Here is a 12,601-nt window from a genome sequence, read left to right on the forward strand (position 1 = left end):
TTGCAGAAGAAGAAGGAAAAAAAAAAAAAGGAATTTACTAAGAAAGGTGTGACTAATTGGCCAATGGCAGGTCCAGAATCTGCAGAAAGTTAAAATAAGTACCAAATTAGTTGTTTTAGCTTATTTCAATACTTTGTCTTATTTATATGTCTTCTTGAGACCCACTTAGAGGGTTTCTAAGGCCCCTGGCTCTCTGGTTGAGAAACAATGATGTAAATTATGCAGCGATTTCTGCAGATTCTTGCAGCACTGACTCCCGGCCATTGGAATGCTACTGAAAATTGACATTTTCTGACCATTACAGTGATAAAAAGAAATCTAAAGAGTAAAATCAATTATTTGCATTTCCAAATGAGATAAGACGCATATGGAGATGATACCTTGAGTGTTGTTGGTGTCCTGTGATTGAGGTGCGAAACTGAACCCTGCTGACCTGTGAAACAGCAGAGTCTAAACCATTCATATTTATATACAAACATAAAGACATGCTGAAGAGACACTGAAAAAGTTGCTTCAGTCAAGACTCAATACAGTTAATAACAATCACCTATAATGAGGTGGAGGTAGTTATAATACTCACGCTGGAGAAAATGAGAAGCCCTTTGAGTTCTTCTCACTGACAGATAAAGATGCTCCTGCATCAGGTTTAGCTGCTCCACCTGTACCAGCAATATAATGAAACTTTACCGATACAGAATATACAATATCTTTCAAAAGTTTGGGCTCAGTACGATTTTTTTAAAAAGATATTAATACTTTTATTCAGCAATTAAATTTATCAAACTGATCAAAAGTAACAGTAAAAACCGAATGAGAACTCATACCCACCAAACACAAAACTAGATGATGTGGTCTGGGCCGGACCTGCCAGCGGCGCTGGGACCTTTAACGCACCTTGAAAGGAACTCTGAAAGTGAAAAACAATGGTTACACCAAACGACAGACATTTGCTGATGGTCTGTTAAAAAGCAGTTTGACGTTTCCTTCAGATGTAACTCATGTGCGACTCACTTTATTGGCCTCCACCGTAGCCAGAACCTGCTGAACCACCTGAGCCGCCGGCGCTGGAACAGACGCACTACAGACACACATAAAACAGGACCATTAATCATTAAGACCATTAATCATTAAGAAGTAATATGAAGGCCCTATGATTACTGCTTTGCGGAAAAAACATGGACGGAACTGCACTGTAAATTCATTTACAGTAACCGAATTTGGCAATTTTTGGATGAATAAATCAATCATTACACTTAATCAAATGGCGATATGGACTAGTGTCTGTGAATATTAAGACTGCTATTAAATCCTGGTCTTCCGTCTCACTATATGAGCACATGAACTTCATCTCTAGAGCTGCTCTGAGAGTCTCTTCAGCAGCCTTTCATCTGAGAAAACTATCGGCAGATACACACAGAAACTCACAGCTCCTCACTGCAACCAGCCATAATAAAAGTTCGGTTTAACCTGAAGAATTAATGACAGAAATATATTACTATTGTACAGTAGAATTTACCTCTCGAAGTAATACACTACTAAAACTAAAAATACAATTATTATTATGTATTTTTTAAAGGAATATCACAATACTATGTGTAGTCCCATATGATAATTTGTACAGTAAACCTGTTTTGCAGCATTTTGTTTGCCAAAATATAAAATAAATTGTTACATTTTCATTGTATTATTTTTCTTTAAGAGTTTAATTAAATTGTTAATGCTTCATTTCTTCATTTGATCATCGGTTTTGGTAACAATAATTATCATAATTTCAGAAAAAATGTAAACCACCAACAGAAAGTGGTTGTTCAATGGGGAAAAAGCTTGTATTACTGTAACAAGTTCAATAAATTGGTCAAATGCTTAAATGCATTGATTATTAAAATGTAATTAAACTTGGAATCATGTTTAATTACATTTATTAAAAATCATTAAAATGGAATCAAGAAAAATTATGAGAACAGAATTTAGAAAAAAATACATTTAGGGAAAAAACAAAAACAAAAAAAAAACAAAAAAAAAAACAACACATTTTCATAGGATAATTTGTGTTTAAAATTGTGGCCCTGGACCACAAAACCAATTATAAGGGTCAATTTGGGTAAGAAAAAAAAAAAAAAAAATATTGAGAAAAATCACCTTTAAAGTTGTCCCTATCAATGCATATCCACTCACAAAAATATATTTTTGATATATTTACGGTAGTAAATTTACAAAATTTTACATGGAACTTGATCTTTACATAATATCCTACTGATTTTTGGCATAAAAGAAAAATTGATCATTTTGACCCATACAAAATATTGTTGGCTACTGCTACAAATATATCTGTGCGACTTATGACTGGTTTTGTGGTCCAGTGTCACAGTTATAAAAGTGTTGTTAAATTAAAAACAGTTCATGATTTCAATTAGTAAATATGGTTTTTGATTAATAAATTTATTTTAATTATTAAAAAGGAATCCAGAAAATAAGTGGAAAAAAAAAAAAAAAATTGGGGGAAAAAATAAAAAGGATTTCATATGGCTCTAGGCCAAAACTGACCCTTCATGAACAGTGTGTGTGTGAGAGGACCATATTTACAGATGAATGTCTGTGTGTTTAGGTATGCTGGGATACATTTGAGAAACAGTCTGAAAATCTGAACAAAAGAGGTCTGATGTCCTGCGTTCACGTTAGTTTTGCTTTCACATCTGAGAGCGTGATGCTCATACAGGAAGATCAAGTGGAAAGTGTCCTGCGGGATGTTCAGGACAAATATCTGCCACTGCAGTGCCGGTCAGATAGACACAGAAGTGAGCAGGCAGAACGTCCGACGGTCATGTGATTATGATGATGATGAAGAGCAGTAACTGGAGCAGAGGAAGAGGAGAGATGTGCTCTGATAAACATCAGTGACCTCATTACAATGGTCACCTGACCTCTGCACAGCGAAAAAAACCAAAAGAACACACAATAATGTGTGTGTGTGGACGTTCCCCATCAGCCTCTTTCTGCATCAGTATGAGAGATCAATACAGACAGGAAGAGACACACACAAACAGAGGCTGAAACTCTAGCGTAGTGCATACTGTGCAGTACACACTGAGGAGGACAGTCTAACAATCTGACTATCTATAACTTTAAGTAAAAGCTTAACATGGTATTAGAGAAGCACATTATATCGGCGGTCATATTGGTTTTGGGTTGATATATTAAATTAGTAAATGATTTTGGGAAAAGAAAGATCTAGATGTTTCATTGCAGTTTCCTTGTTTTCTGCAGTTGTTTTAAAATAAAAGCAGTGGCCTTTTGTTTTTGTAATCAGGCTCAGAAAAATATCAAGATTTAGATTTATTGGCCAATATATCTGTTATCGGCTTCCAAATATCAAGGATTATCGGTCAAAATTTCCACAACGGTACATCCCTACACAATATAGTTATTTGTGCTGTTTACAAATTAAATAATGATGTGGTAATGTTTGAATGAAATTAAGTAAGGAATAGTAAATGTAGTAGTAGTACTCCATTTGCAGGATTCATTCACATTTTTACCAATAAATTATGACTTTCATGACTTTTGAGACAAATATTCATGACCTAATGTTACATGAAAGTCTATGCATAATGTAAAATAAGAATAATAATTCATATACCACGTTCTTTCTGGTTCTCGAATCTGATTGGCTGAGAGCAGTGTGATATTCTAGTGATAACGGCACTCCTAAATTTTCACCGTTTGTATCACTCCACTTAAAGCGACTGTCATGGCGGCCGAGCGAATCCACTGTATTTTTTACAAATACTACACTTGTGCCACGAACTGTAGTTTTAAGAGTTTTTTTCAGGTGAGAATGTAGTTGTTTAGACCTGAAATATGAGACTCATATTTAATCATAGCGCCAATTTTACAATTTGTTTAGGCTCCAGGTCGTTCAGTGCTCGAGTACCCGCTGAGAACGGCTGTCTCTTATAGTGGTTAAACATGAGATCAAATTCATTTTGGGTACATAAAACAGGCAATCTTTGGTCTTATTAATCTATTACTTGTTCCTGAGCTAATCGAATTGGGCGTTGTTAAATTTGATTACTTACATCCTGTAGAGCACTACTTTTGTACGTTTGACTGAATTGTACAATTGTGTTTATTTCCTATTGTCATTTATAATGGCTATTGTTAATTTAAATATTGTTGTTCAATAAATATTATTTTATATAAATATGTTGTATTTGCGATTGAGAAAGGGTCCATTAGTGCGTAATATGGATTGAGTGAAAGTTACACTAATACGCCATTAGATGGCAGCAAACTTTACGAGTGAATGAGTCAGTCAGTCGCAAGAGACTTTTAAATTGAAAGGGACTTTTGTAAACAAAAGATGTTATTTTAGCGCTGTATGTTATGGAAAATTCCCTTAACTGTAAAAAGGACAAATACAAAGATATCGCTTTCCTCAGCAGACATTCAAACAGATTTTTATAATGGATATAATATTATGGACATCAACCTGAAGAATGAATGTTATATCAGACACAGGTAACGCTCGCACAGGCTCTCTTTCTCTCAAAGTCACGTGACTGAATGCCCGAAGGCTAAGTATTATATATTCAATTAAACATTCTATTATACAGATTTTTGTGAAGCAAATTTCCATGACTTTTCCAAAACTTTCTGGGTTTATTTATTTTTCAAAAAATTTCCAAGCCTCAAAAATTTTATTTTACAAATTCCACGACTTTTCCAGGTTTTTCATGACTGTATGAACCCCATATGTGTGTCTTCACTAAATCTGTCACATGACCTCACTATACTGGATATAAAATGCTTGTTTTAAACTTAATTAAAATGTCAGGGTAAAAATTTAACAACAATGAGTCAAGAGATTACAGTTGATATTACATAGGAAATGGAAGGTCAGGTTGAGCGTTGCATTGTGGGATACAGTATTCACTCAGATCAGTATGTCTCAGGCCGAGCGGCTCGAGCGTTAATAATACATGTGTCTGGGTTAAAGTTGCATGGGATACACTGTCTTGAGCATTCACACACAGATGAGGCGTCTCGCGTGTAACAAAACGCAGAGAAACAACCAGACATGAGATACACCTCCGCTCGGACAGCAAGAGTCAGGGCTTCGGGGCAGGAAGTGATGTCACATCACCACCACAAACTCTCACATCCTGCTGTGTCTCAATGCACACCAGAAAAACTCTACACACTTAAGGCTGATTCACGTCACAACCAGATCTATAACGATAACAACAACAACAACTACATAAACTAATGATTATAACAATAACAAAAAACTATAATTTTAATGTATCCTGATAATGATAACATTCCTATAATAACTACAATTTAAACTTATTACTGTTAGTTATCAACAGTTAACATTATTATATGTAAAATGATAACTATAATATCTATAACATAACAATAACTAATGTAAACTTATTTATAATTAAATTTACTAATGATAATGAACGATAACAGGATCCTCTGTATCATAATCATAATAGTTGTACTGTGCAATGCTCTGCCATCTATCCTCAACGCATCAGCCCTGCACAAATCTGTCACATGACAAAGATTCAGATGCAGTGACGACAGTTTAATAACTTCATCACACTGCAAGTGAACCCCTCGAGAGAAAAACCAAACACACTGTTTGTTGTGATGGACAGATGTTCAGTGTGTGGTCATGTGACACTCATGTCTAAGCAATTGTCAGATGTTTATTTAGGTTTGATGGTCTCACAGGTCGACACATCTATGATGGCTGCAGCTGCTGTCGGCGGGCGATTGTTATTCATCAGATAAGATGGTTCGCTCGTGCTCACATTCGTGGTCTAAACGCACCCGAGGGCAGATGAGCTCATGTGAAAGGTTAAAACAGGACGCCGTACACACGCACAGCCCATAATAAACACACACAGACAGACTCCAGTCTGACCCTGACCTCATTTCAGACGCAGAGAGAGGATTTCACAGTCCGAGCAGATTCACGGAGCGCACACAAGCACAGGCAGCGCAGCGAATGAACATCACATTTGTTATAACTTCTGTTGCGCATAATGAGTGTGTTATCTGTGGCGTGAGCTCAGTGTCACAGCGAGAGAAACGACTGCAGTGACAAACCAAAAACAACCACCCATGCATTCTAGGATCGCATGATACTGGAAAGAAGAACACTGATATATACATATGTATATATATTTCTGCCATATATATATATATATATATATATATTGTGACGTAAAGAAATACAGGAATGTTCAGCAGATGACTTGAATAGCTGTATTTGGAAATAATCATTCCAGGTGATGATGTTGGGGAGTACAAAATAAAAATAATTGAAAAAAGCTGGAAAATATTTTTACTCCTTATTTGATTGCAAACCATCCTTTTAGGACTGAAACATCTGGGATTTTTTTTGTAACTTGGGTTTACAAGAAATAATACAAACCTCTTACAGCATCAAGTTAAAAACCAGAGTTTAAAAAAAGTTTCCACAAGGCACATTCCCACTGGCTTTGATTTTATCCACTTATTTTTATGTACATTTTGGGATATTGCATAAAAACTAAAAAAAAAAAAATAAAAAAATAAAATTGAGGCAAATTTTTTATCTGATAAGAAAATATGCACATAAACTATGATGCATGGAACACGTTTACTCAATAAATCCCTCAAAACCCTCATGTGACTTTGCCCCAGTGGACCAATCACATCGCAGCATCTCAAATGTTGGTTTGGTGGTTCTGAAACGCAGTCTGTCATCAGAATGATTTGGTTTAATTCCCTCTAAGAAGCGTCTCACAAACACCAGCATCTGAACGCAAGAGGAAATGACAGCGTTTATCGCGTTTCGTCCGACGCTCTGAGACAAAACTCCTTTATTATGGAGGAAAAAAGAGCCTGACTGCAGAAACGTACATTTTTATTACTGATATTTTGCACCAGGAAGTGATGATTTTGTTCTCTTGAACACATGGGACAGAAACGCTGCTTTATTCACAAATGTTTTATACCATATTCCAATTTTGTGCACAAGTTAACTTCACACCTTTAGATGGAAATATAGCTAGTGTTTTTGACCAATTCAGTATGAAATAATAGTAATAATTATTAAATAATAAATTTTATTGTTAACTGTTGTACTATTAAAAAGAGTATTTAATAAAAATAATTTTATTTTATTATTATGTTTAACACGTTAATTTGATTAATTGCAGTAAAAATAATGCATTCAAATTATTAACGCATTTAATGCACTTGCCTATAATGTCCCTAAAATTCAAGATATGGGGCAAAAAAAATGTCCCTGTTCAAGCTTTTGTCTCATATTTACATCATATGATATAGTTAAGCTAAATAACACGCATAAGGATGTTGTCAAATGAAAATATAAAGATAAAGCAACACAACGGGATTTTTTTCTAAATCCGCATTTTGAACGAATTGGGTGAACCAATGATTCAATGGACAATTCAAAAAGAGAACCATTTGATTCACTCATGAATGAATCAGCTGTTTGAACAAATCAAATGAAGGAATGAATGAATGAATGAATGAATGAATGAATGAATGAATGAATAAGACATTTACTGCCAACTACTGGCAGTTTTAGTTTTTTTATTTAGATTATAATGTCACTAAAAAATAAAATTTCAGTCCCAAAAAACAAACAAAAAAAACCCCTTAAAGGTATGGTTCACCCAAAAATGAAAAATCAGTCATCATTTACTCAAGCTCCCGATCCAAATGTTCATGTGTAAAAAATTTTTTGTTGAATCAAATACAATATTTCTTTCAGAAGCTACTTTTTGTAATGTCTATTTAATGCTTTACACAATAAGGACTTGAAATTATTTTGGGGGGGGGGGGGATATTTATCAGCCAAATTTAATTTGCAATTAATTAGATTAATAACTGCCACATCATGTAATTAATTAGATTAAAAATTTTCCTATTTATAATACAACTGTAGAATCACAAAACTAATATTTTCATTTTTAAATGTTAAACCACCAAACTTTTATTTTGACGGGTTGCTGGCGAATGGATGTGCTGGTAGTGCATATAACTGTTTAATTAAATCACAACCATATAAGTCATATTATGATACTGATTTTACTACTGTACAGCCCCAATGCATTCTGCACGCGTTTTCAAACCGTTCTGAAGTGAAGCATCTTTATTCAGTGTAAAGACAATAAAACTGCCCCATAATTCCCCTGCGGTGTACGCAGGGCTCTCACCTGATCACGGTGGACACCGGTATGGGCGGACCTTTATCCTTCAGTTCCTGTACGTTCACCACCTGAGGAACCGTCTTGAGCGTGGACTCGGTCAAAGACGCTCCTAGAAATGACAGCGACAGACAGCTGTATTACTCGTGAAGGGATATGCCGATATTAAACGAAGTCACATTTCTGATCACGGTGACAGCTGCGTGTCCATGTGTTTCACAGCCTTCAATGTGAGCACAGTAACGGTCAATAATAACTTAATTTATCAGTTATTGTTATATAACACTTTCCAGAAGCTGATGTGACATGCAGTCTCAATGTGATGTGATCTAGTGTCCCAAATGATGATGATACATCGGACTGTCTGTTTTGGAAGGATAACTTCAGTTTCAATGAAACACTCAATAATGTTTTACTAAATCTAAAACTGATTTTATGAGCTTGTATTAATAGAGAGACACTCAGAGTGAAGAGCAAAAAAGTGCAAAAAACTATTTTAATTTTTAATGTTTTTGAAAGTCTCTTCTGCTCTCCAAGGTTGCTTTTATTTGATAAAAAATACAGTAAAAATAGTGAAATATTTTTACAATTTAATGTATCTGTTCTCTATGTGAATATATAGTAAAGTGTAATTTATTCCTGTGATCAAAGCTGAATTTTCAGCATCATTACTCCAGTGTTCAGTGTCACATGATCCTTCAGAAATCATTCTAAGATGATCATTTGATACTCAAGATTATCATCAATAATAAAAACACTTGTGCTGCTTCATATTTATATATTTTTGGAGTCTTTTATCATCATTATAAAGTTCAAAATAACACATTTTGTTTGATATAAATGTGTTTACTGTGACTTTTGTTCAATTAATTTGTGTCCTTAATTTCCTGAAACACAATAAAATCTTTTGAACTGTAGTGTGTATTTTATTTATAACAATAAATTGAGAAAACTAATGTCGGTTTAACAGTTCAGTCATGCTGTAGGTCTGATATATAGTGTCTGTCGCCCTCTAGTGTAAAGAGACACACTGCACTGACACTGATAATCACATCCGATGCAAATACATGAATATTAAAGGGATAGTTCACCCAAAAATGAAAATTTGATGTTTATCTGCTTACCCCCAGTGCATCCAAGATGTAGGTGACTTTTTTTCTTCAGTCGAACGCAAATTATGATTTTTAACTGCAACCGCTGCCGTCTGTCAGTCAAATAATAGCAGTAGATGGGAACTTCAACTATAACAGTGAATAAAACTTGCATAGACAAATCAAAATTAAAACCTGCGGCTTGTGACAACACATTAATGTCCTAAGACACGAAACGATCGGTTTGTACGAGAAACCGAACAGTATTTATATAATTTTTTACCTCTAATACACCACTATGTCCAACTCCGTTCAGCTTCCGGTTAGTGAGGTCAAAAAACGCGTTGTGATGACGGAAGTGATGTCTCGCCCATATACTTCAATGAGCGCGAGACATTACTTCCGTTGTCAGAGCGCGATCAGACCTCACTAACCGGAAGCTGAACGAAGTTGGACATAGTGGTGTATTAGAGGTAAAAAATTATATAAATACTGTTCGGTTTCTCGCACAAACCGATCGTTTCGTGTCTTAGGACATCAATGTGCCGTCACGAATTTGGATTTGTCTATGGAAGTTTTTTCGACTCTTATTGTTCAAGTTCCCAATCACTGCTATTATTTGACTGACAGACGGCAGCGGTTGCAGTTAAAAATCATAATTTGCGTTCGCCTGAAGAAAAAAAGTCCTCTACATCTTGGATGCACTGGGGGTAAGCAGATAAACATCAAATTTTCATTTTTGGGTGAACTATCCCTTTAAAAGACCAGCTCTAAACATTTTAAAATGAAAACAAAGCTGAAATGTGGATTCTAACACAGATCTGCCTGGTAAACGTGTGAAGGCCGGCGTGTTTGTACCTGGTTTCTGGCTGGTCATGTGTCTGCTAAGGGCGGCTCTTCCTGCAGCCTGAGTGGCGGGTACTGTAGTGGGCGTGGTCTTCTCTGTGGGCGGAGCTCCGTGCTTCACTGTTTTTGTGGCTAGCGCTGTGCTGTCGGCACTGTCCATGTTTATCTTCGGAGCTGCAACACATTCAAGAGACATTAATGACCAAAAAACATGCATTATTTGATGCGTTTTGATTGACATTGAGCCTCACCGGCGCTGATGACGGGTACGGGGCCGGTCTGGACTCTGCTGAACGGACTGGACTGCATGCTGAAGCCCGGCTGTATGGAGGGTGTTCGGACTACGGCGGGGTGTCGCGGGACGGCGGGTGTCAGCACCGGGACGGGCACTGGCTCGTCCTCTTCCTCGGCCACCGCCAGCGTGTCCTCGGGCTCCAGAGGCTGAGACAGAGACGAGCTGGAGCTCACCTCATCCAGATCCTCATAGAACTGAGGAGACAGGAAGGCTGACCGCGACAGGTTGGCTGAGACACGGAGAGACACCGGGAGAGTACGTCACTTACAAAGCTGTAGTCATTACCAGGGCTGGGTAGGTTACTTTTAAAATGAATTTCACTACAGATTATGCTTTAAAAAGTAATTTGTAACATATTTTGTTAGATTACCCAAGATTTGTAACAATCGAAATACTTTAGAATACTTTGGAATACTAATAAGTTTGTCTGTCCACGCCAGATGCGACGACTATGAACAAAAATCAATCAAATATCAAAGTCAATCAGAAGAGCGTGTGGGCGGAGTCTCTCTGCAACTGCACTCGCAAACAGATCAATCCAAAATTACAGCCAATCAGAAGAGCGTGTGGGCGGAGTCTCTCTGCAACTGCACTCGCAAAAAAATCTAATCCAAAATTACAGCCAATCAGAAGAGCGTGTGGGCGGAGTCTCTCTGCAACTGCACTCGCAAAAAAATCTAATCCAAAATTACAGCCAATCAGAAGAGCGTGGGCGGAGTCTCTCTGCAACTGCACTCGCAAAAAAATCAATCCAAAATTACAGCCAATCAGAAGAGCTTGTGGGTGGAGTCTCTGCAACTGCACTCGCAAACAAATCAATCAAAAATTACAGCCAATCAGAAGAGCGTGTGGGCGGAGTCTCTGCAGGTGCAATGCACTCAACCAAATCAAAAATCACAACCAATCAGAAGAGCTTGTGGGCGGAGTCTCTGCAACTGCACTCGCAACAAAAAAATCAAAAATCAGCCAATCAGAAGAGCGGGTGGGCGGAGTCTCTCTGCAACTGCACTCACAAACAAATCAATCCAAAATTACAGCCAATCAGAAGAGCTTGTGGGCGGAGTCTCTCTGCAGGTGCACCGCACTCACAACCAAATCAAAAACCACAGCCAATCAAAAGAGCGTGTGGGCGGAGTCTCTGCAACTGCACTCGCAACAAAAAAATCAAAAATCAGCCAATCAGAAGAGCGGGTGGGCGGAGTCTCTCTGCAACTGCACTCACAAACAAATCAATCCAAAATTACAGCCAATCAGAAGAGCTTGTGGGCGGAGTCTCTCTGCAGGTGCACCGCACTCACAACCAAATCAAAAACCACAGCCAATCAGAAGAGCGTGTGGGCGGAGTCTCTGCAGGCACAATGCACTCACAACCAAATCAAAAACCACAGCCAATCAGAAGAGCGTGCACTGCAATCACAACCAAATCAAAAACCACAGCCAATCAAAAGAGCGTGTGGGCGGAGTCTCTGCAGGCACAATGCACTCACAACCAAATCAAAAACCACAGCCAATCAAAAGAGCGTGTGGGCGGAGTCTCTGCAGGCACAATGCACTCACAACCAAATCAAAAACCACAGCCAATCAAAAGAGCGTGTGGGCGGAGTCTCTGCAGGCACAATGCACTCACAACCAAATCAAAAACCACAGCCAATCAAAAGAGCGTGTGGGCGGAGTCTCTGCAGGCACAATGCACTCACAACCAAATCAAAAACCACAGCCAATCAAAAGAGCGTGTGGGCGGAGTCTCTGCAGGCACAATGCACTCACAACCAAATCAAAAACCACAGCCAATCAAAAGAGCGTGTGGGCGGAGTCTCTGCAGGCACAATGCACTCACAACCAAATCAAAAACCACAGCCAATCAGAAGAGCATGTGGGAGGAGTCTCTGCAGGCGCAATGCACTCAACCAAATCAAAAATCACAACCAATCAGAAGAGCTTGTGGGCGGAGTCTCTGCAACTGCACTCGCAACAAAAAAAATCAAAAATCACAGCCAATCAGAAGAGCGGGTGGGCGGAGTCTCTCTGCAACTGCACTCACAACCAAATCGATCAAAAATCACAGCCAATCAGAAGAGCGGGTGGGCGGAGTCTCTCTGCAACTGCACTCACAACCAAATCGATCAAAAATCACA

The 12,601-nt window shown here is 37.8% G+C and overlaps 1 protein-coding gene across 5 annotated transcripts in view; it reads right to left on the reverse strand.

The window, feature by feature from the left end:
- Positions 1-12,601, reverse strand: part of nup214 (nucleoporin 214) — a 52,961-nt gene that overhangs the window by 20,540 nt on the left and 19,820 nt on the right. For all 5 annotated transcript variants that reach the window (XM_067405785.1, XM_067405783.1, XM_067405786.1 and 2 more), the window contains exons 22-28: positions 10,423-10,695; positions 10,184-10,345; positions 8,244-8,346; positions 1,012-1,078; positions 829-907; positions 581-659; positions 381-433 (exon numbers count right to left, since the gene is read on the reverse strand). In XM_067405785.1, the coding sequence (XP_067261886.1) occupies positions 381-433; positions 581-659; positions 829-907; positions 1,012-1,078; positions 8,244-8,346; positions 10,184-10,345; positions 10,423-10,695 (816 nt within the window). The remainder of the gene's footprint in view (positions 1-380; positions 434-580; positions 660-828; positions 908-1,011; positions 1,079-8,243; positions 8,347-10,183; positions 10,346-10,422; positions 10,696-12,601) is intronic.

Source organism: Chanodichthys erythropterus, chromosome 13, assembly GCF_024489055.1.
Source record: "Chanodichthys erythropterus isolate Z2021 chromosome 13, ASM2448905v1, whole genome shotgun sequence".
NCBI classification, from domain to species: domain Eukaryota; kingdom Metazoa; phylum Chordata; class Actinopteri; order Cypriniformes; family Xenocyprididae; genus Chanodichthys; species Chanodichthys erythropterus.